Below are 27,439 nucleotides of genomic sequence, written 5' to 3' on the forward strand. Positions count from 1 at the left end.
CAGTCACTCACAGTCTTGGGGTTTATGTGGCCTTGTACTGCTTTATTTTTTCTTGGTTTCTTTAACAGCTGTTGGCTTCTTGTCATCCTGGTTATTTGGTTCTCAGCCGATCTTGCATCTGGCCTTCGTCGTGGGAAGATAATTAGAGCTTTATGACTAGCAGCACAGAAATGTCCTTTGACCCAGTAAAATTGAACTGAGATATAGGAGGTAAAGTGTTCTGAGACACAGAAGAACTGAAACAATGCCAAAGACACACTGGGGACTTGCAATTAACAAAACAGGATGAGGAGATGCCAAGTGACTCCTGGGGGATCGGATCTTGCTAGCCAGGAGCTAAGTGGAACGGCCATAGTTTCAGAAGTTATAACTTGCCATTTTTAATTGTGTGCTGAAAAAGATTTCTTTTTAATGGAGGCTAGGTTGCTCAGGTCTGTTCAGTGAGTCTGTGCTCTCAATTTCTCAGGATCATACGGTTCTCTATTGTGGTCGCTCTAGACAGGCTTCTGAAGACCAAAACGGCCATGAGCAGGTTACGTTTCTTTACCCATCCACAGCCTGTGAAAGCCTTCTTACCAGATCTTTATAACACATGGCGAGTTTGGGGCACCTTAGTAAAATGCGTGAACGGTTATAACTAGGAGCAAGATAGAACTTCAAAGTTTTCTCCAGATAGCTGCAAAGACATTAAATGCCAAAATGCCAGATCTCATGCAATGAAAAGGTGTGATCTGCCTTTCCGTAAAAAAAAAAATATAATAATAATAATACATGCTTACAGTAACTGTTTAGATTTAGTTCCGTTGCACCCACCTAGGGACACATGCAGAGGTTAGAAATAGGAATGGGGTCTGAAGATGGTATAGAAGTGGATGGTGGTTAATTCATTTGATTTTTTGAAGTTCTCTTTTCGGAAAGAGGCATTGTTTTAATTGATTTTGTTTCCATTTGTAAGCATTTTAGTGGCGACACTGTTCGTACAATCCAGGACACCAACGTCCTGCCATTTAGAAGTAGACTAAACCTTTGAAAAATTCAACAAACATTTGCATTCAATCTTTGACCTGGGTGGGCAACCATCAGAGTTCCCAATCACTTTCACATTCTTAAAAATAAATGCTGCAAACCAATATCCCATGAAGCTTCAATTCACATGCGATACTTCATTCTGAGCCTACGTACCTTTTCTGGTTTTTCTGTGAAGAGGAAGCCATGGTAGAATTTACTTTCTGTGAAGACGCAGCTGATCACTGCAATGGCACAGTTATAGGCTGCACAGTGATACTGTCGTCTTTTATCCAGCAGCTGAGTTTCACCAGCCATATTTTCAGAAAATGCATCATAGCAAGATCTTGATAAAAGGTAAAAAAAAGTGCATTCAATATTAGTTTCTCTTTTGAAAACCAATAGCCACCCTCCCATTGCAAAATTCACCGTCAATGCCAAAACAAAGTCAAACAATTTATATCTAGCTTCATGAATCTAACCAAAAAATAACGCTTTGTATAGAAATTACACTTCATCACAGCCATATATTGTCCCTTCAAGTTAAGATGATTCTTTTGCCAAGAAGTTTCATCGGATGAGTCTGAAAATAAATAACCAACATAATTGTAAAAGGTACTCTGTTAAGTACAGTAAAATGTTGACACATTGTCAATAATCATTAAATGTAATTTCTCAGGTCTACCTATTTTTGTGTGTATCCTTGCTGTGATAATTGTCTTAGAACAATCCTAAAATAGCTTGTCCAGATGGTGCAATGATTGCAAATATGTATCTGCAATAATGGATTTTTGCAAATGTTTCCAAACTGTTTAAAAAAAAAAAAAAATAACATTTCCACAAGTACAAGAATGCATTTACAAAAGCCACACAACATCCCCAATAGCAACAATCATCTTTAGTTAAGAAATCTGTTAATGCATGTTGATTTGGACGAAGACAAATTCGCACATTTCCAATAGATTACTACAGAAAATGTTTAGTAAACTGAGTAAATCTTTGGATAATGCCCCCTGAATCTCACTCCTCAGCATTCCTTAACTTGAAACCTTTCCCAATGTGTATATGCCTAGTTATGTATGCCTCGTTTAACTATAGTCGCATATCTAAATAAGTATATATTTTTTTTAACGTATCTTTATTATTTTTAAATGCTCACACTACAAGGAGAACAGTGGTTCAGCAAGTCCCCCGCATCCAATTCTATGACAAGACAGGAGGCTCGCATTATGCTATACTTTCTTTATTACTGCCGTAATTAGCTTTTCAAATTAAACTTTTAAAACTACAAATTTTGTAATGTTTTTCTGAACTTTCTTGAAAAAGGTGCACATTTTGGGTTTAAAAGTTCTGCAATTCAAGTAAAGTCTCAAAATCTAACTCCAAACCACGACTCCCATGACTCTCCGGGGTTTGGTAGTCCTGACCTCTCCTCCTGCACCTATCCGCATGCAGGTCAGCCCTTAAGAATCCTCAACCCTAGGTCCGTTCCTCTTTCTTTTTTGCTGCCTTGTAGAGATAAGTACCTCAGTTTACTAAGCTGCTATGCTAATTATTTGTTTGGCTTTACAAGCCGTATAATATCGTATATCTTGCCTAGTCATAGTGCGCAGCTTAGGCGTTTTATATGGTGGATGCGCAACATATTTAGCGCGGTTATAAAATAAAAAAAATACCGTCATTTAAAGCGTGTTCGTCTCGTCACGTATGCAAGAGTATCGCGTTCGTTATTGCGCGTGTATACAGTTAGCCAATTAGTTTGTCGGTTTTCGGAGAGAGGCGGAGCCGACGCCGCGAGTGAAATTCGCTCGCCTCAGGCAGCCGGCCCCGCTCCCCCATGTCACGTGCTGGCGCCGGCAGACGCGACTAGCACGAGGACCCAGGGGAGCGGGAGAAGGAATAATCTCCCGGCTTTCCCTGCGCGTCCAACGCTCACGCGCACAGTTGGAAGTGCGATAGCGAAGCGTCATACACACGGCCTCCAAGCTTACAAAAAAAAAAAGGGGCATTTATATTTACAATATACAGCTGCTCACGTTGGTATTGAACAAACAGAGAAAGCTGGGCTTTATACAGCTCGAGTGAGAGTAGCAGCAGATCCAGACCCCTTGGCTGACACACAGATTTGGCTCTGCCAATATTAAACATGGCTCAAAGCAGAAGCCCTGGCCAGACACCATCCACTTCGCCAGAGTGGTCTGAAGAAGAATGGGAGGACAGTCCTTACAATCAGGAGACAGACCTCTCCCAAAGCTTTAAGCAGGTGCTGGGAGACTCGCTTTCTAAAGCAGTCTCACAGGGAGTACAACCTATTGCTAAGAGGTTAGAAGTACTGGAGGCTATTTTGGCGGAACAGCAAGCAAAGCTTGCCAGGAAGAGGAGAGCAGAGAGCCCCGGAGAGGGACCGTCAGCCAGACACCCCACTGGGGTTGAACTTGAGGGGCGTAAAGCAGCTCGGAAGAGCAAGAACTCTTTGACCCCCCCGAGCAATATGGAAAGGGAGGAGGATACTGCTCCCCAAGAAATGAGCGACCCTGTCGCTAGGCTAAAGAGAGCCTTCCTGGAAAAGAAAAAAGAATGCCAGGATCGACCCCATACCCCAGGGGTGGAAAATATAGGGGACAACGACGAAGGCTATATTCCTGACGACGAGGGTGAGAATGACACCTTTCAACAGGTGGAGGAAGAGATCGATCCACAAGTGGTGGATAATACCACTGACATGTTTGATCCGGAGACAATCAGGCACCCGAAATCTTCGGAGTGGGTGCCGTCACCTAGAGTGGCAGCGTATATGGCGCAGCACATCCGCAAACCACTGGAACAAGACGTACGATCTCGTATGAGATCAGAATGCCCCAGACCAGACTTACCGGGGAAACTAACAGAAACACCAGATCTAGACCCCAAGATGGTCACTTTTGTGACTAAATCAGCGAAAGATATAAGGAAGGGAGTAGATCGGGCTTGGAGAGGGTGCCAAGACAAGCTCCTCGACCTGGCGGGACCATTAGCCATTAGACCATTAGAAAAGGCAAAAGATACTGGTACCCCGGTGGACGTCTACGCACTCGCTAATTGGGCCCAACGAGCAGTGTGTCTCTTATGCAATGCGAATTGTGCAATCTCCTCCGAGAGAAGAAGAGGAGTTCTGCTAAAAATCGATAATAAACTAAGTGATCTCGCCTCCTACGAAGCAGGCGAGAGCGCCAAAGGACTCTTATTCGGCGAAGCATTCGCTAAAGAAATGGCACAGTTTGTGGGCACCTATTCCGCTCTGAAGAGAGCGCAAAGCTCAATAAAAAAGATCTTCCCGAATCGTGTTTTTTACGGGACCGGACGCCAAAGGGGTCGCCCGTCCGGTCGATTCAACTACCATCGAAGACCCCAAGGGCCGCGCGACCAATACTGGGAAGGGAAACAACAAGATACCTTCTTTCCGACCAGATCCAGGTTTCCCAGAGGTCGCAGAGGGAGAGGAACCTACCGTCAGCCCAATGTCTCAGGAGGTGAGTGCGATAGGCATAAAAGTAGGAGGGAGAACCCTTCATTGTCTGAGCGCGTGGCAAGCGTTATCGCGCGATGCATGGGTTTTACAAGCAGTAGTAGGCCTGCAGTTAGATTTTGTAGGGAACCCCATTCAGAGATCAGAACCTCACCCCATTCACATGGCAGACGAAGAAGCAGCATTGTTGCACAGAGAACTGCTCAAGCTAAGAGAAAAGAGTGCAATAGAAAGAGATGTTCAAGGAAGACCAGGGTTCCTCAGCAACATATTTCTAGTTCACAGAGGGGAAAAAATCCGACCAGTCATAAACCTAAAAGGTCTAAACGAATGGCTAGTGTACAATCACTTCAAGATGGAAGGTATCCATCTGCTCCGAGATATCCTGCGTACAGGGGACTGGCTAGCCCGGCTCGATCTCAAGGACGCTTACCTTACGATTCCGATAGCTCAGGAGTTTCGGAAATATCTCAGCTTCTGCTGGAACAGGGAGACGTGGCATTTTACATGTCTCCCGTTCGGCCTAGCGTCAGCACCCTGGGCATTCACCAAACTAATGAGACCAGTAGCAGGGGCCATAAGAGAGAGGGATTCGCATCATTATCTACCTAGACGATATTCTCGTGCTAGGCCCAGACAAAGAGACCCTCACCAAGAGCGTTCAGTGGACATTTTCTCTCTTAAGATCTCTAGGATTCTTAGTGAATTTAGACAAATCCCAGTTGGTACCAATCCAGACTCTAGAATTCCTAGGATTCAACATAGATACGCGCAAAGCGACCCTCGAACTTCCTCTTCGCAAAGTGAAGGCAATAAAGAAGGAACTCAGGCTAGTGATAGCGAGGAAAGTGATTTCCCTACGGAACCTCGCCAGAGTAGTGGGCTTGCTTGCAGCCTCCATTCAAGCAATTTTCCCAGGGCCCCTCCACTATCGAGCGTTACAGAGGTTAAAGATACAACACCTACAAGGAGGGCTAGGTTACCATCAGGTAGTGACCCTGGATCCAGACGCTGTGACCGAACTACAATGGTGGCTCCAGAATATGGAAGCCTGGAATGGCCCGGCGATTTTCGGGGATTCCCCAGACATCATCATAGAGTCCGATGCGAGCAGATCTGGCTGGGGAGCACGGTGCGAACACAGAGACAGGAGGGAAATGGTCGGAGCAAGAGTTACACCTTCACATCAACTGTCTCGAGTTATTAGCAGGGTCATTCGCAGTTCGCGCATTTACGAAAGACAAAATCAAATGCTGCGTGCTGCTCAAGATGGACAATATCTCCGCAGTGCGCTACATCAACAAATTGGGTGGCACAAGGTCCAAAATGCTAGCAGAACTAGCGAAAGACTTCTGGCACTACTGCCTTCAGAACCAGATCACAGTCACGGCGGAATACCTGCCGGGCACCCTCAACGAGGTGGCAGACTGGAATTCACGATATCTAGTGGATTCCAGCGACTGGAGACTGCACCCACAAATATTCAAGAAGCTACAAGAACTCTGGGGTCCCCTCCACATAGATCTGTTTGCGTCCAGACTGAACGCGCAGACTCAGAAATATTTCAGCTGGAGGATAGACCCGGGTGCAGCTGGTATGGACGCGTTCCTCCAATCCTGGAGCGGAGCGCTCCACTATGCATTCCCACCGTTCCTCATGATCACAAGGACGTTAGCGAAAGTTCGGAGAGAGAAAGCAGAGCTTGTAATAATCCTCCCTTTCTGGAAGTCCCAGCCCTGGTTTCCAGTAGCGATGGAACTTTCTACGGATTTTCCGAGGATAGTTCCTCACCATCTAGACCTTCTGCTCGACCCCCCGGGCAGAGACACCCATTGATAATAGCGAACACTTTGCAGTTGATGGCCTGCAGGGTTTCAGGAGAAGAACAAGTTACTTTCTTACCTGGTAACGTTCTTTCGATGGGATGGTCCGACGACGTATTCCATATCTATGACAGTAATCACCACAGCTGTGCTGCTTCGGAAACTTTTTCGGCGTCTGCGTCCTGCGTCGATGACGTCGATGCGCCGCCGTCGAGGACCTCCTCCGACGTCCGACGTCATCCGATGTGATAAGTAGGACGCACGACGCCAGTAGCCTCAGTTGTAGTTTTTTCCCCCCAGAACGTGTGACATTAGTCAACTGCCAGTCCGACACAAAGCCTTGCGGAACGTAAGCTGCAATCGCAACAGAAATTCTGCAGCGGGGAAGGCAGGGCGGGAGCGATATGGAATACGTCGTCGGACCATCCCATCGAAAGAACGTTACCAGGTAAGAAAGTAACTTGTTCTTCGAGGGGATTGGGTCCTCCGACGTATTCCATATCTATGACAGACTCCCAAAGCAGTACCAAATCAAGGAGGAGGGAAAGAATTTAGAAACAAAATTTAGAATAGCCAATCAAATAGCAGAGCAAAGGACCGCCTTGCCAAAGGCCAGATCCTGCCCTCTGATGGAATCGAGGGAATAATGCCGCACAAATGTATGCACTGAAGCCCAGGTGGCAGCATCACAGATGTTGCGAATAGGAACACCCCTCTGCAGGGCAGTAGATGCAGCCAAGCCCCTGGTAGAATGGGCCCGCAAGCCAGCCGGTGGGTCCTTGCCCGCCAAGCGGTAACACTCCGAGATGGCCAAAATAATCCAGCGGGACAAAGTCTGTTTCGTCACAAGCTTGCGCCAAGCGCTTACCAGCGTAACCAATAAAGAGTTGATCGTCCACTCTGACCCGGGACATGCGAGAAACATAAAAGCTCAAAGCTCTCCTAGGATCAAGCCTATGGAGCCTCTCCTCTTCCTTACCAGGATGCGGAGGAGGATAGAATGCCGGAAGAACAATCTTCTGGGCCAAATGAAATTCCGTCACTACCTTTGGAAGAAAAGAAGGACGAACTCGAAGGACAACCCTGTCCTTGTGAAATACAGTGAAGGGTGGCTTAACAGAAAGTGCCTGTAACTCACTCACTCTGCGAGCGGAAGTAACCGCAACTAAAAACACAGTTTTCAAAGTCAACAGCCTCAAAGGGCAAGAATGCAACGGCTCAAACGGAGCACCCATAAGAAACCTAAGAACAAGGTTCAAATCCCAACCGGGCACCAGGAAAGGCGACGGAGGGAACACATCAGTGAGCCCTTTCAGAAACTGTGAAATTAAAGGGATTTTAAAGTAAGAACATTCTTCAGATGAGCGCTTAAAGATGGACAGCGCCGCCAGGTAACCCTTAACGGTACCCACTTGCAAGCCCCTGTGGGCCAAAGAAAGCAAAAAGGACAGAACCATGGGGATGTCACATGCAAAAGGATCCACATTCTGAACTCTGCACCAGTCGCAGAATTTACGCCAACGGCAACGGTACAGAGACTTATTTGCGGGCCTTCGGGCCGAAAGCAACACCTCCATCACGTCTTCAGGGAGGTCCCAATCCTTATACCTCAACCTTTCAGAAGCCAAGCGTGAAGGTTGAGGGATCCGACCTCTGGATGGAGAACCTGACCCCCCTCCCGTGAGAGCAGATCGTCTCGGTAGGGAAGACGACGTGGAGGGCAGATGGACAAGTCGAGAAGGTCCGGGTACCACGTCCTCCGAGCCCACGCCGGAGCAATGAGGATCATCCGGGAACCGAACTTCCGTAACCTCCGCAGCACTTGCGGGATGACGGGGACCGGAGGAAACGCGTACAGCAGCGGGAACGACCACTCCACCACGAACGCGTCTCCTAAGGCTCCTTTTGGAGGAAATTCCCGCGAGCAAAACCCTTCGCACTTCCGGTTGACACTGGAGGCAAAGAGATCCACTTGAGGGGTCCCCCAAAGGGCGAAGATCTCCAGGAGAATCTCCTGAGCCAACTCCCACTCGTGAGAGATCGTGCTCTGCCTGCTCAGAGCGTCCGCCGTCACGTTCTCGACTCCGGCCAGATGAACTGCCGAGATCGAAACTTCCTGCTGGATGGCCCAGAACTCGAGCTGCATCGCCTCCCTGCACAGAGGAAGTGACCCTGCCCCCCCCTTTTTGTTGAGGTAGTGCATGGCCACTGTGTTGTCCGTCAGGATCAGGACATTCTTTCCTCGCACAGTCGGCAGAAAAGCCCTCAGGGCTAGCCTGACGGCCCTCAGCTCCAACAGATTGATATGGAGTCTGGACTCCGACGGAGACCAACGACCGCTGACTGTCAGCCCGTTGGCATGAGCTCCCCATCCCGTGAGGGATGCATCCGACACGATCGTCACCTCCGGCCAGGGAAGCCAAAACGGAGCCCCCTTCATCAAGTTGCCTTCGACGGCCCACCACAGAAGGTCCCGGGCGACCGAGGGCGGCACCTGAATCGGGTCCGACATCCTGCCGGAGGACTGCGACCATTGCATCTTGAGTGCCCACTGCAAAGATCTCATTCGCAGGCGAGCCTCTGGCACCAGAAGAATGCAGGATGCCATGAGGCCGAGCAACCTCAAGAACTCGAACGCTGGGAGCGTCTGGGCATGCTGAAACTTGCGCACCATCTGCTGAATGTGAAGAGCCCTCACCTGGGGAGGAAAACACTGCCCCAGGGAAGTGTCGAGCACTGCTCCGATGTACTGGAGCCTCTGCGTTGGCGTCAAATGGGACTTCTTTAAATTGAGGGAGAAGCCCAGCCTGTGAAGGGAGTGGCAGGCGACGGACAGATGATCCAGGACCTGCTCGGGAGAGCTCCCCCTGATCAACCAATCGTCCAGGTAGGGGTAGACGTGAATCCCCCCTTGCCGGAGATGCGCTGCCACCACCACCATGAGCTTGGTGAAAACCCTCGGGGCGGAGGTCAAACCGAACGGCAGGACCCGAAACTGAAAGTGCGAGTCGCCAACCGCGAACCTCAGGTACTTCTTGTGCTTGGGATGGATCGGCACATGGAAGTAAGCATCCTTGAGGTCGAGTGACACCAACCAGTCCTGAAGCTGAAGGGCCTGGAGGACTTGAGAGAGAGTAACCATCTTGAACTTGTCCTTCCTGAGGAGTTTGTTCAAACCGCGCAAGTCCATGATGGGTCTCAATCCCCCGTCTTTCTTGGAAATCAAAAAATAAGGGGAATACCATCCCTTGTTCCTCTCCGCTACAGGCACCAGTTCTATGGCGCCTTTCTCTAGCAGGGCTTGAATTTCCTGCGCAAGGAGCGGATCCGGACACTTCAAAGAGAGGTTCCCCGGTGGATTGTCGCGAGGCCTGTGCCGAAAGGGAAGACAGTAGCCGTGGGTTATGATCTCCAGAACCCACACATCTGAAGTAATGGCACGCCACTCTACAAGATGCTGCGCCAGCCTTCCCCCAACCGGCGAACCATGGGACATGGCCTCATGACTGAGTAGGAGCGGCTGCGGCGTTACCTGAGGGCAAAGAGGCAACTGCCCGAGCGGCCTTGGCACCACGGGTACCTTGTCGTCCACCTCTGGTACCCCTGCGTTGGCCCCTTTGACTGCCAGCTCCTCTCGCTCTACCAAAGGACGAGTAATAGCGAAAGGAGCCACCCCTCCACTGCTGTCCCCTAGGACGAAAAGGCGGAGGTTGGCGAACTGCAGCGCCCAACGACTTCGCTGCAGCTTTTGAGGTCTGCAACCTCTCAAGGCTCTCGTCAGCCTTGCTGCCAAAAAGATGTTCACCATCAAAGGGCATGTTGAGGAGCCGGGACTGCACATCAGGAGCAAACCCCGACTTCCGCAACCACGCAAACCTGCGTATCACGGTGCTCGCCGCCATGGACCTACTGACGCATTCAGCTAAGTCCAAACCCGACTGAACGGACTCACACATGGCATCCTTACCATCCTGGACCAAAGCAAGGAAACCATCCTGTTCGTCCCCTTCGGGAATATGTTCAGCCGCTAACGCAACACAGTTCCACAGAGTGTGCGTGAAACGTGACAAGGCACAAATGGAGTTGGCCGCCTGAAGCGCCATACCACCAGAAGAAAACACCTTCTTCGCCCAGCCATCAAAACGTTTGTCGTCCCTATCAGGAGGGATGGTAGGGTACGACGCCTGCTTTGCCGGGGCCGTGGCCGCCTGCACCACCAAACTTTCCGGAGTGGGGTGCCTGGTCAAGTAGCAGGGGTCGCCACTGGCTGGACGGTATTTCCGCGACAAGGATCTGCCCACCGCCGGGAGACTCTCCGGAGCAGTCCAAGCCGCCGCCACCCTACGCTGTAAAGCCATATGGAATGGCAGTACCGGGTCAGTTGGGGGACCAACATCAAGGATGTCCGTCAGATCATCCTGCACAAACTCCCCTGGGGGAGCAGACCATCCCAGATACTCAGACACCCTAGCCACAAGGCGCCGGTATGAGGAATCGGCATGGGAGCCAGGCTCAGGCCGACCAAATTCCACCTCCGGAGAGGTGTCCAGACCACTCGCATCATGCAGCGACTGCCTCAAATCGTCAAATTGACTATGGCCCGAGACAATGTCATCCGGCACCTGATCAGGAACCAGGCCAACCGAATCCTCATCCGCCTCCGAAATATAATCCAAGTGGTGGAAAGGCACCTGAGAGTGCCTGCTCTTAGCCAGAGCCTTCCTAGGGGGTACACCCGAGACACGGGGCACCTCCGACACGAAAGGCGTCGATGGCGTCGAGCGAATCGGCGCCGCCGTCGAGAAAACCGGCAACGGCGCCGAGAGGATCGGCGTCGACGTCGAGGAAATCGGCGTCGACGTCAGATGCAGCGCCTCCAATATCGGCGGCGTCGACACAGCCCTCGAAGCCGGAGCCCCGAGCGTGTCCCTCGACGACCTGAACGTCGACGGCTTCGACGACTTCCTCGGAGCTGGAGCTTCGAGAAAGCCTGTCGACGCCCTCGACGCCTCAGACGTCGATGTCTTCCTCGAAGACATCACAGGTGCACACGGTCTCGATCGCGTCAAGGACCGGGACCTGGAACGGGTACGGCGAGAACGAGCCTCCTTGTCCGAACGGGACCCCTCCCGTGACTCGTGCCGACCACTCTTGCGAGCGGCGTCTCTCGACCTCACACGGCCGACCCCACTCGGGGGCGCGGACGGTTGAGTACCCTGCGACTCAAGAATCGCCAACATTTTCTTCCCGAAGGAAGCCCATTCCTCTGGCGTCGCACGGCTGGTGGGATAACCGACGTGCCGGGCAGAGTCCTCGGAAGAGGACCTGGAAGGCGACCGGTGACGGCGCTTCCGAGAACGCCTCGAAGAGGCAGAGGAGTGGCGAGACCGACTCCTAGAAGAAGACCGACGAGACTTCCGACGATGACGCGGAGAGTCACCCCTCGAATCATCCGTCGAAAGCCCCGCCGACTTCGACTTCCGGGGCTTGGACACCCGACCTACCGACAATTTCTTCTTACGTTCGCGTAAGGCCTTGGAAGTGAGCGACAGGCAGTCGACACAGTCATCCGTGTCGTGGGCCTCCCCGAGGCACCAGAGGCAGGCGTCGTGCGAGTCAGTCACCGACATCTTGGACCCACACACCCCGCACTTCCTGAAGCCCGGACGCGGGGTTGAAGACGAAGTGGAAGACATCGCTGCGAAGGAATATTCACAAACGAACAGGTTCGAAGAACCAGAAAGAACAGAACTCCAAAGAGTCGAGGCTAGAACCGAGAAACACGAAGCAACACGTTCGCGGAAAAAACGGAACTGAGGCTACTGGCGTCGTGCGTCCTACTTATCACATCGGATGACGTCGGACGTCGGAGGAGGTCCTCGACGGCGGCGCATCGACGTCATCGACGCAGGACGCAGACGCCGAAAAAGTTTCCGAAGCAGCACAGCTGTGGTGATTACTGTCATAGATATGGAATACGTCGGAGGACCCAATCCCCTCGAAAGTGGGAATTGCCAGGCATTTCACAGCTCGCTGCAGACTGCATCAGAGATTCCTGGGCGCCTTCCACCATTAGGAGCTATAACGCAGCATGGAAGAGCTGGACCGGGTGGTGCTCGGAGCATGGTATGGATCCCGTTTCTGCACCTGTAGTACAAATACTCAACTTCTTAGCGGAGAAATTTCAAGAAGGTAACGCCTTCAGGACGATAGGAGTGCTTAGATCAGCAATCTCAGCAGGGCATGACAGAGTAGAAAATGCAGCCATTGGCGAGCACCCCACGGTACTTCGTCTCTTGAGAGGAATGAAACTCAGAAGGCCCCCCGAGCCGAAATACGCGGTTTTGTGGGATGTCAAAGAAGTTTTCCAACTTTTCCTGGCATGGCCGGAGAACAAACATCTTTCTCGTTCTCAGCTTTCAGGAAAGCTAGCAATGTTGTTATGCCTCACAGCGTGCCGGAGAGTGTCAGACGTGAAAGCTCTGGAGATCGATAGAAAGATTTTTTACCCAGACGGAGTAGCTTTCACCATAGCTAAGCGAACAAAGTCAGATTCCAGAGTTATCTCATACCCTTACTTTGTAGACAGTAAGAAACTGTGCGTAGCTCAGTGCATTAAGGATTATGAAACGGCGACAGTACACCTAAGGCCTCAGGGAGTGACTCAACTGCTAATAGCGCGTAGAAAGCCTTATCATGCGGTAGCTGCAGCGACAATTGCTCGATGGGTGCGAGAGGTAATGCAATGGGCAGAGATAGACCTAGCTCAGTTTGGCACGCATTCTGCCAGGGGCGCGATGGCTTCTAGAGCGTTTTTAGCAGGAGTATCCCTTCAAGATATCATGAAATCAGCCGATTGGTCATCTGAGTCGACCTTCAAAACATTTTATTTCAAGCCTGTATCAAACATACCAAATAGAGTGGTAGCAAGCTTTGAACAAGCATAATGCGAGCCTCCTGTCTTGTCATAGAATAAAGATTGCCCACGCTTACAGCTCAGGAAAGTCTTCATTCTATTAAAGACAAGGAGGCGAGCATTATATCCCACCCAGTTTGTGGACAAAGATTGTTCTTGCATCGTGTATTAAATGTTCAACTTTGTTGGATACCCCGCCCTGATGTGTTGTTTTCCATTTCTCGTAGGAGACGATCAAAAAGCGACCTGATCGTGAACAGGGAGATTAATGTGGACACAAGCACCTTCATCCAAGGAGTTCAGGCTTCAACAGTTCGAAGTCACAGTTACAGTTTGAAGATCGTTTTCTAGTTGGCATTAAGACTGTTGCGGTTCATAGACAAGTTCGGAAAAGAAAAAGAAAGAGGAAAGGACCAAGGGTTGAGGGTTCTTAAGGGCTGACCTGCATGCGGATAGGTGCAGGAGGAGAGGTCAGGACTACCAAACCCCGGAGAGTCATGGGAGTCGTGGTTTTGGAGTTAGATTTTGAGACTTTACTTGAATTGCAGAACTTTTAAACCCAAAATTTGCACCTTTTTCAAGAAAGTTCAGAAAAACATTACAAAATTTGTAGTTTTAAAAGTTTAATTTGAAAAGCTAATTATGGCAGTAATAAAGAAAGTATAGCATAATGCTCGCCTCCTTGTCTTTAATAGAATGAAGACTTTCCTGAGCTGTAAGCGTGGGCAATCTTTATTCTGCTCATCAGCACTTTTCATACATATACAACAGTATCCATACACAATATCACATTTACTTATCCCAATGTCTTTTTTACCCCCCATAAATGCAAATGTATTCCTTCTAATCCCATCCAGCAGACCTCACATACCAAATTCCAGTCTTTAAGGTTACCTCCTCCTCAGGGTTCTGCACCATCAGTCCTACTTGCCCAATTAATTACCGTTCATACGGACCCCAAATATCTTTAGGTCTGGCACTCGGGTGAACAGCCATTCCATACTCCGTTTTCATCTCATTACAATAAAAAATGTCTTTTTTCCATTGTTCCTTCGGAGGGCGCTGTGCTCTCCCCCACACCATCGCAGCCCTTTCTCTCGCCAGTAATAGCAACCACCCTGCAAGCCTCTGCACTCGACCTGCCAGATACTTAGTGTATCCCAGCAATGTCATTTTCAGTGTGGAATCCACCTCTTCCCCAATAATTTCACTCAGTATCTCAAACACCTTCTCCCAAAACTGAATAGGGGGCAACTCCATGCCACATGGAGGAAGTCTGCTGGAGTGGCCGTACATCGAATGCATTCATCCGGGGTATCGGGGGGTGGGGGGGTTAACGGTGGAGAAGCGCAGGAGTATAATAAAATTGATGCAGAAATTTTAAATGTATCAATTTAAACCTACTATTAAGAGCTATGCTCTTGGTTTGTGCTTAGCAATACCGCCACACCTCATCAGGTAGTGCCTTGTCCTGGTGTTGCCTCCCGTCTTCCTTGAGAAGAATCCCCCCATCCCTCCTGAGTTCCCAGTATTTTAGAATAAAGATTAGATAGCAGCCTGCTGTTGTCCACCAACCCTATAATTTCACCGAGTATGGGGGCCGTCTCTGGTGCCACCCGACAGACACTTCAGAGTGTTCAGCAGCCTGAATTATAGATACACGTCCGGGGCGTGGCCTGGAGCTCATGGCGAGTGGAAGCTGAGTCGCCGTGCTCCGGCCGAGACGCCGTATCTCGATCCTTTTGCCTGCCTGAAATTGCATCTGAGACAGACAGAACCGGTTCCGAGGGAAGGAGAACCGGCCCTGGACACGATCCGGTGGTTTTCTCCTGGGTCTGGACCTCCATACCCACGGATTTTCCCCTGCAAAGGTACCCCGCCCCCACTGCTGGCGGGACCCAAGATGGCAGCCATCTCTTGAAGCCGGCGCCGGATGAAAACGCTAACCGCCTTCACAGCGAAGACGACCCACAAGCTGCCGCGACGACCGAAAAAATAAGGAGGAGCCTGCCCCTCCGCCCGGGTCCAAGCTGCTTTTGCTGCAGCGGCTGACCGGAGAGACAAGCGGGCGCTCCCGCCCGGGGAGACCGGGCCTGGGCCCTGGGCCCTGGGCTCCGGTCTCCGTAGCGGCCGAGGAGCGAGAACAGGAGAGACACCGTGAGAGGACACGCTGACCCCTTGGTGCGGGGAGCCCCGCCACCGACAGCAAAAGAAGGTGCAGGTGAGGAGAGCAATGGGTGAGGGCCTCAACCAATCGAACATCCCCACAATAGGGGACCGCAGCGCTGCACCATCAGCATGCTGTTGTATGCCCCTCCGAGAACTTGAACACTGATCCTAACAGGCCGACGCAGCCTCTACAGAGGGGGCCCCCATCCGCTGCCTCCCTGTTGATCCCCCAGCCCGCACACTAAAATCACCGGGCTGGTGGGGGCATTGCTGAGGAGGCGACGTCCACCATCATCTATCCACACATAACTGAGTGGCGTCTCTGAACGTCCCTCATCATGGCGGCTAGGAATAAGACGAAAACAAGCACCATGGACACGTATGTATCCGCAAAAGCGAAAACTCCTCCGCAGCCACGCACTTCCACCCCCGAACCTCCCCAAGCAAAACCGGCGGACTCCCCCGAAAATCAAGCCCAGGTATTGGAGGCAATTGCATCACTGCGCTCATTTATAGATTCCAGAATCGGGGAGTTCAAATCCGAGCTACAACTCATGCGCCAGGATGCCCGTAACTTAACAGAAAGAGTGACCACTGCCGAAACGACCATAAAGGAAACGTCAGACGACAAAGCGGAGCTGAAAGCTAAGGTGCTGGACCTGGAACGAAAGGTGTTCACACTTGAGGCCAGAGCTGAGGAGGCTGAGGACCGGGCCAGATGCGCCAACATCAGAATATTTGGGGTCCCGGAAGGAAGCGAGGGCTCCAATCCGACAGCCTATATAGAATCCCTGATACAACAGGAGGTGGGCGCCGGAAGACTAACGCAAGGATTCGCGATCGAAAGGGCGCATAGATCACTTCTGAAGAAACCCCCGCCGGGCTCGCATCCTTGCCCTATAATCGCTAAAGTACTCAACTTCCAGGATAGAGAGACCATCCTCAGGCGCTCTAGAGAAGAGGGCCCCATTGAACGTGGGAGCTCCAGGATAACAATCTACCCCGATTACACCCCGAAGGTCCAACGAGAGAGGAACTCATTTGTGCCGATTAAAGCATGGCTCAGGCAACTGAACCTGAAGTACATGCTATTATACCCCTCCAGACTGAAAGTGATCCACAAGGGGAGGGCGATTTTCCTGGAATCCCCAGCAGCTGCCAACATGTGGCTAGAAGACAACAATCTAGCTGCAGATAAGGATCCTCAACCCTCAGAAAACTGAAGAATCACCTGCGCTTGAGACATGGACGGATCCATGACTCACAACGCTAACTCAGACGCAAGGCAAATAACCAAAGATAAAGTAAAATCACCCAACAGTCAGCTACATAGATGCGGCCCTTGCTCAGCCCACGCCAGGCACAGAGCCCTACCCCCACGAACAGTTCAGGACAGGCCAGTTGCCTGACCGACCTCACTCGTGCCTGACACCCGGATGGGTCCTGACGGTACGAGAGCGCCTGAGCACCAGCAGGAACTTGTCGTTGCTGGGCGCACCAGTTCCAGTTTTGTTAATCGTTTTGTTCACACCACAGTCCATGAAATATTAAGAAAGGGGAAGCACGGGACCGGAGGTCCTTGGGGGCCGAGGATGAGAAAACACCGGAACCCAGGAGGAGAGCCTCATCACCTGGAGAAGGGGCCGCCCCGTGAAATCTGGGGCGACCGGAAAGATGAAACCAAGACACCAACTCAATGGCACTCCAACTTAAGGTGATGACGTGGAATGTGAGGGGTATGGGCACGTACCTGAGAAGGAATCGGATCCACTCTTACCTGCGCAGGAAAAAGGTATTGATAGTGATGCTTCAAGAGACCCATCTCACGGAAGAATCCACAGCCAAATTATCCGAAAGATGGGGTGGGATCGGAAGAGGGGCGCCATAATCCAAATTTGCTAGAGGAGTGCTCACGTGGGTAAACCCGACAGTGCCCTTCCAGCTACTGGACTATGAAGCCGACAAAGAGGGCAGATATCGAATACTATGTGGAACTATCGAATCCACGCCAGTGTGCCTGGTGAACTCATACTTACCACAACACGGAATACCCTCACACCTCAAAATGCCTAGTGCTAAAATGATCCTTTGCAGAGAGAGTGCGTTCATATGGGGTGGTGACTTCAATTGTATCAGGAACGGAGCTATGGACAGATCAGATCCCCCCCGTCTTTTAAATAGTCCTGCTTCTAACGTCCTAAACACCACAATAGAGCAACTCGACCTAGTGGACATCTGGAGGGAACAACATCGCACCGAGAGGAGCTATTCTTATTACTCGGCCCCGCACAAGGTCCATACGAGGATAGACTATTTGTTCATAGATAGTGAGCTGGCTCAACAAGTAGACTCCACAATGTATCTAGGCAGAACCCTATCCGATCACTCTCGGCTGATTATGCAATGGGCTCCTAGGGGACCCAGACCGCCAATCCCATTATGTAGAATGCCACCGGCAGCACTCTCAGACCACGCATTTAAGGAGGAACTTGGTGCTAAACTCGAAGAATACCTAGACATCAACACAGGCTCAGTGTCAAGTTGGAGCACACTATGGGAGGCCATGAAGGTTGTAACACGGGGAGAAGATATATCCGGAGCTGGTGGCATCCGCAAGCATCTGAAGTCGGAACTGGAGGATCTGGAGAATAAGATTACACACCTGGAATCCGAAATCGACATCATGCCGGACTCTGAAACAGAACTGAAGGGCACCCGGGAGGAATGCCTTTTGGCCTGGAATAGACTGTCTAAATTCGACTACACGACCTACATCGCCAGGGCGCACAAAGAAGCAGATAAACCTGGTAGAATGTTGGCCTGGCTGTGTAAACACGAGTTCCCAAGACACCTCACAACCGAAATAACTGATGAAAGGGGGACAACCCACAGGACGCAACAAGATATTAACTCTGCGTTTGTGGCCTTCTACTCTAAACTGTATGCCCACGACACCAAAATACCAGTGGAGGACATAAGGGCTACACTGGCAGAGATTGAGCTCCCAAGACTGACGGAGGCCCAGTGAGCTACTGGACGCGGAAATCACTCCAGAAGATGTGACGGAGTCGATTAGATCGCTAGCCACCTGCAAGACCCCCAGGAGTGACGGGCTTCCACCAGAATTCTATAAAGCGTATGAAGGTGTATATGGAGGCATACGAAAATGGAATCCTACCCAACTCCATGAAACAAACAATTATCATCCCTATACTTAAACCCAACAAACCTGTCGACAACTGTGAATCATACCGCCCAATCGCCATGCTAAACTATGACTGCAAGATCCTGACCACAATACTGGCTAAGAGGCTGGCGAGGGTGATAGGAACCCTGATACATGAGGACCAGAATGGTTTTGTTCCAGGACGCAATACTACCGCAAACCTGAGGAGGCTCCAGCACATCATGGTGAAGACCTATGATCGGGACGAGGACCTAGCGGTGCTATCGCTAGATGCCATAAAAGCCTTCGATTCTATCTACTGGGAGTGGCTGATAGAAGTACTGAGGGAATTCGGCTTTGGCGAGGGCTTTGTAAAATGGGTCGAGGTACTGTATAATTCACCGGCAGCGAGAGTGAAGAATGGAGGGACGGTGTCCAAAGCCTGGGCGATACAGCCGGGCACGAGGCAAGGATGCCCGCTGTCCCCGATGTTATACATACTGGGCCTGGAGCCAGTAGCCACCTATTTCAGGAAACAACATTTTGACGCGGACATTGAGCTGGGCAGTGACCATTCCATAATATCCATGTACGCGGACGACGTCCTCCTGTATTTAAATAACTCTCAGCTCAATGCACAAGTCGCTTTGGACATCCTAGACAACTATGCCCGATACTCTGGGATAACATTTAGCAAGCTAAAGTCGTGTGCGTTTCCACTGGCCAGACTCAGGGGTCTGGATAAGTCCGATCTACCAGACGTCGGGATACAATGGCAATTAGAGAAGTTTAAGTACCTAGGAGTCGATGTGTGTCATACCCCTGCACTCACGCATGAACACAACACTGAAAAAGCAGTGGGTGGCCTCCGCAAATCCATGAACTTTTGGTTGAAGCTACCACTGGCAGTGATGGGCAGAGCGGCAATAGTCAAGATGATAGTTCTCCCCCGTTTTTTATATCACTTCACGAACGTCTGCTTCTACATCAGACCTCCCTTCTTCAGAAAACTGGACTCTCTAATCAAAGACTTCATATGGGGGTCATCCAGACACAAGCTCTCTTTACCTACACTTACGCTCCCGTACAAGGAAGGAGGGATACAACTACCCGATCTGCAAAGGTACTATCTAGCTGCACAACTCAGCCACGTGACGAAATGGCTCTCCGATGACCCGTCAGCGGAAGTGGGGCTCCTGCGACATGCAACCTCCAAGCTATTCCCCAAAGAAATGCTTTGGAACCGACGAAACAAACATCTGAAGTTCCCATGATTGTGACTCTGGGCAGGCAGATATGGGCCAGAACTGGCTTCCTTCGACGATTAAAACATCCCTACAATCCCAACACCCCCATTCTGGCGGATGTATGCAAAACTCAAGCGGACCTATCGACAGCCAGGAAATGGGAGAGAGCCGGAATCTACACATGGGGAGACCTCTTTGAAGATGGCATGTTCAGAGAACTTGAATCGCTACTAATGAAGGCATCTCGAACACCCAATTCCTGTGGTACCACCGCCTCAAGAGGATAGCTAGGGCACAATGGCTTGTCTGGCCAGAGGAACCCCCACCGGACCCGCTCCTCCAGGAAATGTACGACCTAGCAGATGGTTGGAAGCCGGTCTCCCGCTTATACATCAAACTGAACGACAGATCCAATCCAAAAAGCGCATCCCTGAGACAAAAATGGGAAACCGAATTGGGGATCACACTATCTGACAGTGAATTGGAGCGAATATTACTATACCCCAAAGAGGTGTCGAGCAACATTAGATTCAAACAAGTTCAACTGAATGTGCTATACAGAACATACATGACCCCACTAAGAGTTGCTACCTTTAACAAACAAGCATCTCCGAACTGCCCCTGGTGCGGAAATGATAATGCGGACATGATCCACATGTTCTGGACCTGCACCAAAACGGCGAAATTCTGGTCCATGGTAGAAAGCACCTGCACTAAAGCGGGACTCACAAGATATGAATGGAACCCAAAGGAATGCTTACTGGGAGCCCATCCGAGACTGAGCAAATACAAACACATGGTCAAACTAATGGACCTAGCCTGCATCCTCACAAAAAGGTCCATAGCTATGGCATGGAATTCACCAGGGGGCCCGAGGCATGGACGTTGGCTTAAGGACCTGGAAAAGCTGACAGAGGCTGAGACCAGAGCCTGGCAAGATGGAATCAACTCAAGTGATGATAACTCCAATGACACCCTAGAATCATGGAGGGCCCTGTTGCGCGACATCCAATACGCTTCGGATCACAAACCCCCCAGAGTTCTCACCCCTACCAGAGACTTGCCTGGGGTTTACCCCCAAGAATGGACAACCCGGAAACTCAACCCTGTGACCTTGGGTACACCGACCACCGGCTCCCCCCCCCCTCGCCACAACTAAGAACAATACGTTGAGCTATGAAGACTGTGGTAGTTAATTGGTTGTTGTTCGTTTGTTATATTACCGTTTGATGGTTATGTAATTATATAAATGCCAATAAAATACTTTTATAAAAAAAAAAAAATAGATACACGTCCAGAGACTGTGCGCTCCCTTTTTTTCCATCCCTCCTTAGTCAGAAACTACCCTTCCAAAAACAGGTCTCGGAAATACAAAATACTGAGCCGTTCCATACAACATGCATAGCCCAAATCCCTGCTTAGTGGCAACCCTGGTATGTGCGTCAGCGGTAACACCTCCTTTCCTCTTTTCTTCAATATTAACCCATGCACTGCAGGTCACCTCCACCATGTTCTTCGGTTTAGAAGATCTATTGGGGCTGTTAATATAATTGCTTGCAGTAAAGATGGCGCCACAAGGGCCCTTTCTATCTCAACATGTCGCCTATCCGCACCAGCTCCCTACCAATACACTAAAGACCTGGCTTGAGCAGCCTCGTAAAATGTCTCCCTGTCCGGCAATGCCAATATGCCCCATCCAGTGGCGCCACCAATATTTGCCATGTTATACGCACCTCATTACCCACCCAGATGAACCGTGTTATCACTTATTGTTCTTATCTAAAGTAGGTTATTAGCTCTGCCAACAGTACATTTAAGAACACATACCTTGACCTAGCTTCTCATTACATCTCTAAAACTCGGGACATCCTGTTCGCTCTTCCTCTCCTACTCCTCCCTCTATCCCTCTAATCCCTGCTCTTCCTCTGGCCCTTCTGTGGCAACCCCTCCTCCCTCCTTCTTTGCCTTTCCCCCGTTCTCCCCAGACAAGGCTTCTAGACAACTCTGCTCTATGACCGTCTTGTCAAAACAGTTTATCCACTGATCCTCTAAAACAATCAAGAATCACATTGACACCCTGGCTCCTGCTTTGGCTGACTTCTGCAACCACTCCTTCACCACTGGAGTCTTCCCTTCCCCCTGAAGCACTCCCTTGTGCACCCTCTTCTTAAGAAACCCTCAGCTGACCCCTCCTCCCCTGCTTACTACCGCCCAATCTCCATCACTCCTTTCCAGGGCAAACTCCTTGAAAAGCTGGCCATCTCCCAGCTTAATCTTCACACTGCATCGGTTGGTTGTCTCCATGACCATCCAATTAGCTTCAGAGCTGCGAGAAGCACGGAAACTGCTCTCCTGAACATCCGTGAAGACCTTCTCTCAAACCTGGACTCCAATACCCCCTGTGTCATTCTCCTTCTTGATCTCTCTTCTGCCTTTGACACGGTCACCCATGCCATCCTGCTCAACCGTCTCTGTGATAACCTGGGCATCACCGATCAGGCCCTGGCTTGGTTGATCTCTTTCCTCTCTGATCCACCCTGCCAGGTCCAACTTGGGTTCTTCCTCTCCTCTATCTCTACCTGTGATGTTCCCCAGGGGTCTAACCTCTCTACCTGGCTGTTCAACCAATACCTGGCACTTCTTGCTCACCACATTGCCGCTCTCTGCACACACTTTCAGTGCTATGCAGATGACACTCAGCTCATTTTCAGGCTCCCTTCCACCACCTCATCCCCTTCTCTCATCTCAGACTGTCCGCTATCCAGGAGTGGTGTGCTGCCAATGATCTCTGCGTTAATGCCAGTAAGACTGAGATTCTCCTCATCGGTACACCTGCTAGCCTCCTATCGCTCTATGGCCGGCCTCTCTTGGCTCTCTTCCTTCTCCCACCTGTGAGGCTTAAAATCTCGGGGTCATCTTCGATTCCACACTCTCTTTCTCTCCTCACATCTCTGACGTCTCTAAGAAGTCACACTACCAGCTGCACCTCCTCAGAGGTATTCTTCCTTTCCTCTCCTTCCCCCAGAGCTCTGGTTCTCTGTAGGCTGGACTACTGCAACATCCTCTTTCTAGATCTGCCCGCTTCTACTCTCCGCCCTCTGCAACTCATCCACAACAGGACAACGAGACTTGTCCTTGGCCTCAAGCCAAGGGATCGTATGTCTACAGGACTGAAATCTCTGCACTGGCTCCCAGTGGCTGCGAGGATTAAGTTAAAAACCGTCTGCATTGTCCACAAGGCCTTCTGGGGCCTCAATTCCTTCAACTCTCTCTTCCTAAATATCTTCCTTCTCTGGATCTTGGCTCATCCGTCTCCAACTCCCTCAGTCACTTCTCCAAGCAACGAGTTGGTGGTAGATCTCTTTCTTCGGCTGGGGCATCCCTCTGGAGCAGCCCCTCCCTGAAACTTGAGGAGGACCATCTCCGGTTCCGGAAGCACCTCAAGACCTTCCTCTTTGCTTCTGCTTTCTCTCCTCCTCTCCCCTGCTGAACTCCTGACTGAAACTGCACTAGTCACATGGCTACCCTTTGATCTCGGGACCAGGTCTCCTCCCCCGTCAGCTGCACACCTGCACGGCCTCCCAGGCAACCCCTGCACTTGGGGGCTGTTTCTGTATTCCTACAGTCCCCATCATCTCCTGACACTTGATGTCTGCACTCACCCCTGCACTTGCTACATGATGGATGCACTTTTACCTATTGTTTTTATTTATTCTATTTATTTATTACTGTTGATCCTATGTACTGCACTGCCCCCCTCCCCTTGCCCCCGCACTTTCCCTTTCTCCCCTCCCCTGCACTTGCACAATCTCAATGTCACCTGGCCTAGTAAGATCGTTGTCTCTGTCTTCCCTCTGTTCCCCCTCCCTTGCCTAGTCACGCCTTGAAACACTTGTGTATAGGCGTGTTACAAATGCCATACTATATCATATCAAACAAAAACCGGGACAGCAAGACCATTTTTACCAACAAAATCCTCCCATTAAACTTTACTTTATTGATTCATATTGCGCACCACTGACCCAGAGGCTTAAGGGCACCAAACACACACACATAACAAGGAAGAAAGCATCACTAGTCCAGAGGAGGGCAAACAAAGCTGATATCAGCATATATAGACCAATGCATAGATGGAAATGTACTTTCTAGCTAAAAAGGAATGTCTTTAGTTTCTTTCTAAAGACAGGTGTAGACATTTCCTCTCCAAGACTCAAGGGAATTGTGTTCCATGCAACTGGGGCTGCTGCGAAAAAAGCTCCCTTCTTGACGTGCAACATTCTACAGGTAGGAGCTAGTTGTATGGAGTTGTTTGATCTCAGGTTATGTATATTAGCTTGTAATGCCAATTCTTCCTTCAAGTGAAGTGGGGTTGTGCTTCTCAAAAACTAATGAGTAATCAGTATAAGGCGAAAAGAGATTCTATCTTTTATGGGCAACCAATGAAGACTTCGCCTGGCCTCAGAGATATGGTCCCTTTTATTGAGATCCATGATAATGCTCACGGCGCTGTTTTGCACCACCTGAAGCCGAATGATCTCAGCTTTCGATAGACCAACTAGTAGGCTACTACAATAATCTATTCTGGAGCCCATCATAGTCCTGGCAAGTGTTTCACGGTTCTCTCTGGATATGAATGGGCGTGCATGGGTCATTAGCTTAATGTAATATGAGGCTGAAGAAACCAGGCTAACTTGTGCCTTCATATTCATATTGTGGTAGAGATGAACCCCAAGGTCTTGACTTTACTTTTTGTTTTGATCATACATCCATCAATTTGAATCTGGGCATATTCCAGTTCCATCTTGCAAGTTTTTGCTTCTGAGCCCGCCAGCATCAACTCAGTTTTGCTGGTGTTCAGCGCAAGACCATTGTTACACATCCAGCTATGGATCAGGCTGTATATCCTATTTATGTCAATCTCATCCTCCATAAAGTTGCCTGATATGGGGACAACACTGTGTGTGTCGTCAGCATAGTTTGTGAATTTAATTTTATTGCTTTCCGAGAAAGGGAACAGTATTCTGGGTTACCAGACATTTGGTCGAAAAAAATTGGTCGACCAGACAAATGGTCGAACCAATTTGGTCGAAAACCAAATGGTCGAATTTTTTTTTTTTTATTTTCACCTTTTTTTTGTTTTTTTTGGGGGGGTCCCCCCCCACAACCCCTTTTTTTTCTAAAAACCCATTTTTGTAAAAAACGAAAACCCGAAAAATAAATATATAATTAAAAAAAAAATTCGACCATTTGGTTTTCAACCAAATTGCGTCGACCAAATGTCATTCGACCAGTTTTAGGTCGACCAAATGTCTGGACACCGTATTCTATGCAACCTATGCAACACTATTCTATGCAAGGAACAAGTTACTTACCTGTAACTGTTGTTCTCCAGCATGGGTCTGGCATGGATTCACATGCTCATGAATATTCCCCGTCATCAGGCTGGGAATCCTCGGTAAAGAAAAAACCAGTATCAGTTTCGTTTCTGATCTGTCTTTCGTAGTAATAACCAATCACTGGTCTCTGCGTCATACTGACCACAGCCAATGACTGCCCTCTACCTAAGCACCGCCTCTGGCAGCCATCTTCAGATTTGGAAGCACGTGAAGTGGCAGTATGACCAAGTGAAGAGCCGCAGAGGGGTAGGCGGGAGGGTTCGCATGTGAATCCATGCCAGACCCATGCTGGAGAACAACAGTTACAGGTAAGTAACTTGTTCCTTCTCCAGCATGGGGTCTGGCATGGATTCACATGCTCATGAATAAAGAATACATAGCAGTACACACATGCACAACCACGGGAGGTGGCAAAGGCTCAACATTAAGCATCACATCAACTCAACATTAAGCATCTTACCTCCTCACCAGGCTCACCTCAGGCGAACAGGTTGCGCAGCACTGCTTGGCCGACCCTGGACTCCTCCCTGGAATCCCGGTCGACGCAGTAGAATTTTGTGAAGGTGTGCGTCGACCTCCACGTAGCAGCCCTGCATATGTCCAGCAGGGGCACACCAGATAGGAACGCCGTGGTAGCTGCGATCGCTCTGGTGGAATGGGCTCTCGGACGGCCAGGCAGCGGTCGGTTTGCCAACCGGTGACAGCACATGATACAGCCGGAGAGCCATCTGGAGATGGAAGCCTTCGAGAGAGCCTTCCCCTGATTGACAGGTCCAAAGTTCACAAAGAGTTGTGACGTCTTCCGAAAACCCTTCGTGCGGTCCACGTAGAACTTCAGCGCTCTAGCTACATCCAGCGAGTGCAAAGTCCTCTCAGCCGGCGACAAAGGCGACGGGAAGAACACAGGTAACACCAAGGGTTCGTTGAGATGGAAGTCCGACGGTACCTTGGGCATGAAGGAGGGGTGCGTCCTGAGCACTACCCTCGTGTCGTGGAAAGTCAAGTACGGGGCCTTGCAGGAAAGGGCCTGGATCTCTCCCACTCGTCGTGCGGAGGTGATGGCCACAAGAAAAGCTGTTTTCCACGATAGAAACTTCAACGGGGCCGAGTGCAGAGGCTCGAACGGAGGTCCCATGAGCTTGGTCAGCACCACGTTGAGCTCCCACGCCGGGGCCGGAGCCTTCACCGGCGGGAACGATCTGAACAGTCCCTTCATGAACTCTTTCACCAGACGATGAGACCACAAGGACGTCCGCCCCGTGGTTCTGGTGTATCGGGAGATCGCAGCAAGATGAATCTTGATGGACGCGTGTGCCAGACCAGCTTTGGCCAGCGTCAGCAGGTACGGCAGTACTTGGGGAGCCGTAATCCGTAGAGGGTTAATCTTCTGTGCGTGGCACCAGACAGAGAACCTCTTCCATTTGTGTCCGTAGCATTTAAGAGTCGAGGACGCCCTGGCCTTTGCAAGAACCTCTCTGCAATCGGCCGGTATGTCGTATCCTCCAAACTCTAGCGCTGCAGGAGCCAGGCCTGCAAGTTCAGCGACTTCGGGTCGTGGTGGAGGATGGCGCCTCCTTCCCTGGAGAGTAGATCCGCGTCCGCCGGCAGCTTGATCGGCGGGGACGCTGACAAGTCCAGAAGGTCCGGGAACCATATCTGCCTCGGCCACGCAGGTGCGACGAGGATCATCCTGCACCGTGACCTCTTGAGCTGGTTGACGAGCCGGATTAGCAGAGGCAAGGGAGGGAACGCGTAGAGGAACAGGCCCTCCCAGGGGAACGAGAAAGCACCGCCCATGCTCCTCGTCTGGGGAAACCTGCTGGCGAACCTCCGGCACTTGGTGTTCGTCGCCGTCGCGAACAGGTCGATCTGGGGTGTGCCCCACCGTCGGAAGAGGCGATCCACCAGATCCTGCCGTAGTTCCCACTCGTGGCACGAGCGCAGCTCCCTGCTGAGTGAGTCGGCGATGGTGTTTTTTATCCCTGCCAGATGAAACGGCACCAGAAAAATCCCTTGGGCGACGGCCCAATGCCACAGGTCCTGCGCCTCCTTGGACAGCGCTGGGGACCTGGTTCCGCCCTGTTTCCTGATGTAAAACATGGTGGTGGTATTGTCGGTGAAGATCCTCACCACCTTGCCCCTGAGGGACGGAAGGAAGGACCTGAGGGCCCAAAACACTGCACGGAGCTCCAGGACGTTGATATGCAGGGAC

The 27,439-nt window shown here is 50.5% G+C and overlaps 1 protein-coding gene across 1 annotated transcript in view; it reads right to left on the bottom strand.

The window, feature by feature from the left end:
- The window catches only part of PRKDC (protein kinase, DNA-activated, catalytic subunit), a 3,362,625-nt gene that overhangs the window by 1,762,095 nt on the left and 1,573,091 nt on the right, over nt 1-27,439 (bottom strand). Inside the window, exon 43 of the mRNA XM_069621025.1 lies at nt 1,183-1,351. Coding sequence (XP_069477126.1) covers nt 1,183-1,351 — 169 coding nt within the window. The remainder of the gene's footprint in view (nt 1-1,182; nt 1,352-27,439) is intronic.

This window comes from Ambystoma mexicanum, chromosome 5q (assembly GCF_040938575.1).
Source record: "Ambystoma mexicanum isolate Mex_15411 chromosome 5q, UKY_AmexF1_1, whole genome shotgun sequence".
Classification (NCBI taxonomy): domain Eukaryota; kingdom Metazoa; phylum Chordata; class Amphibia; order Caudata; family Ambystomatidae; genus Ambystoma; species Ambystoma mexicanum.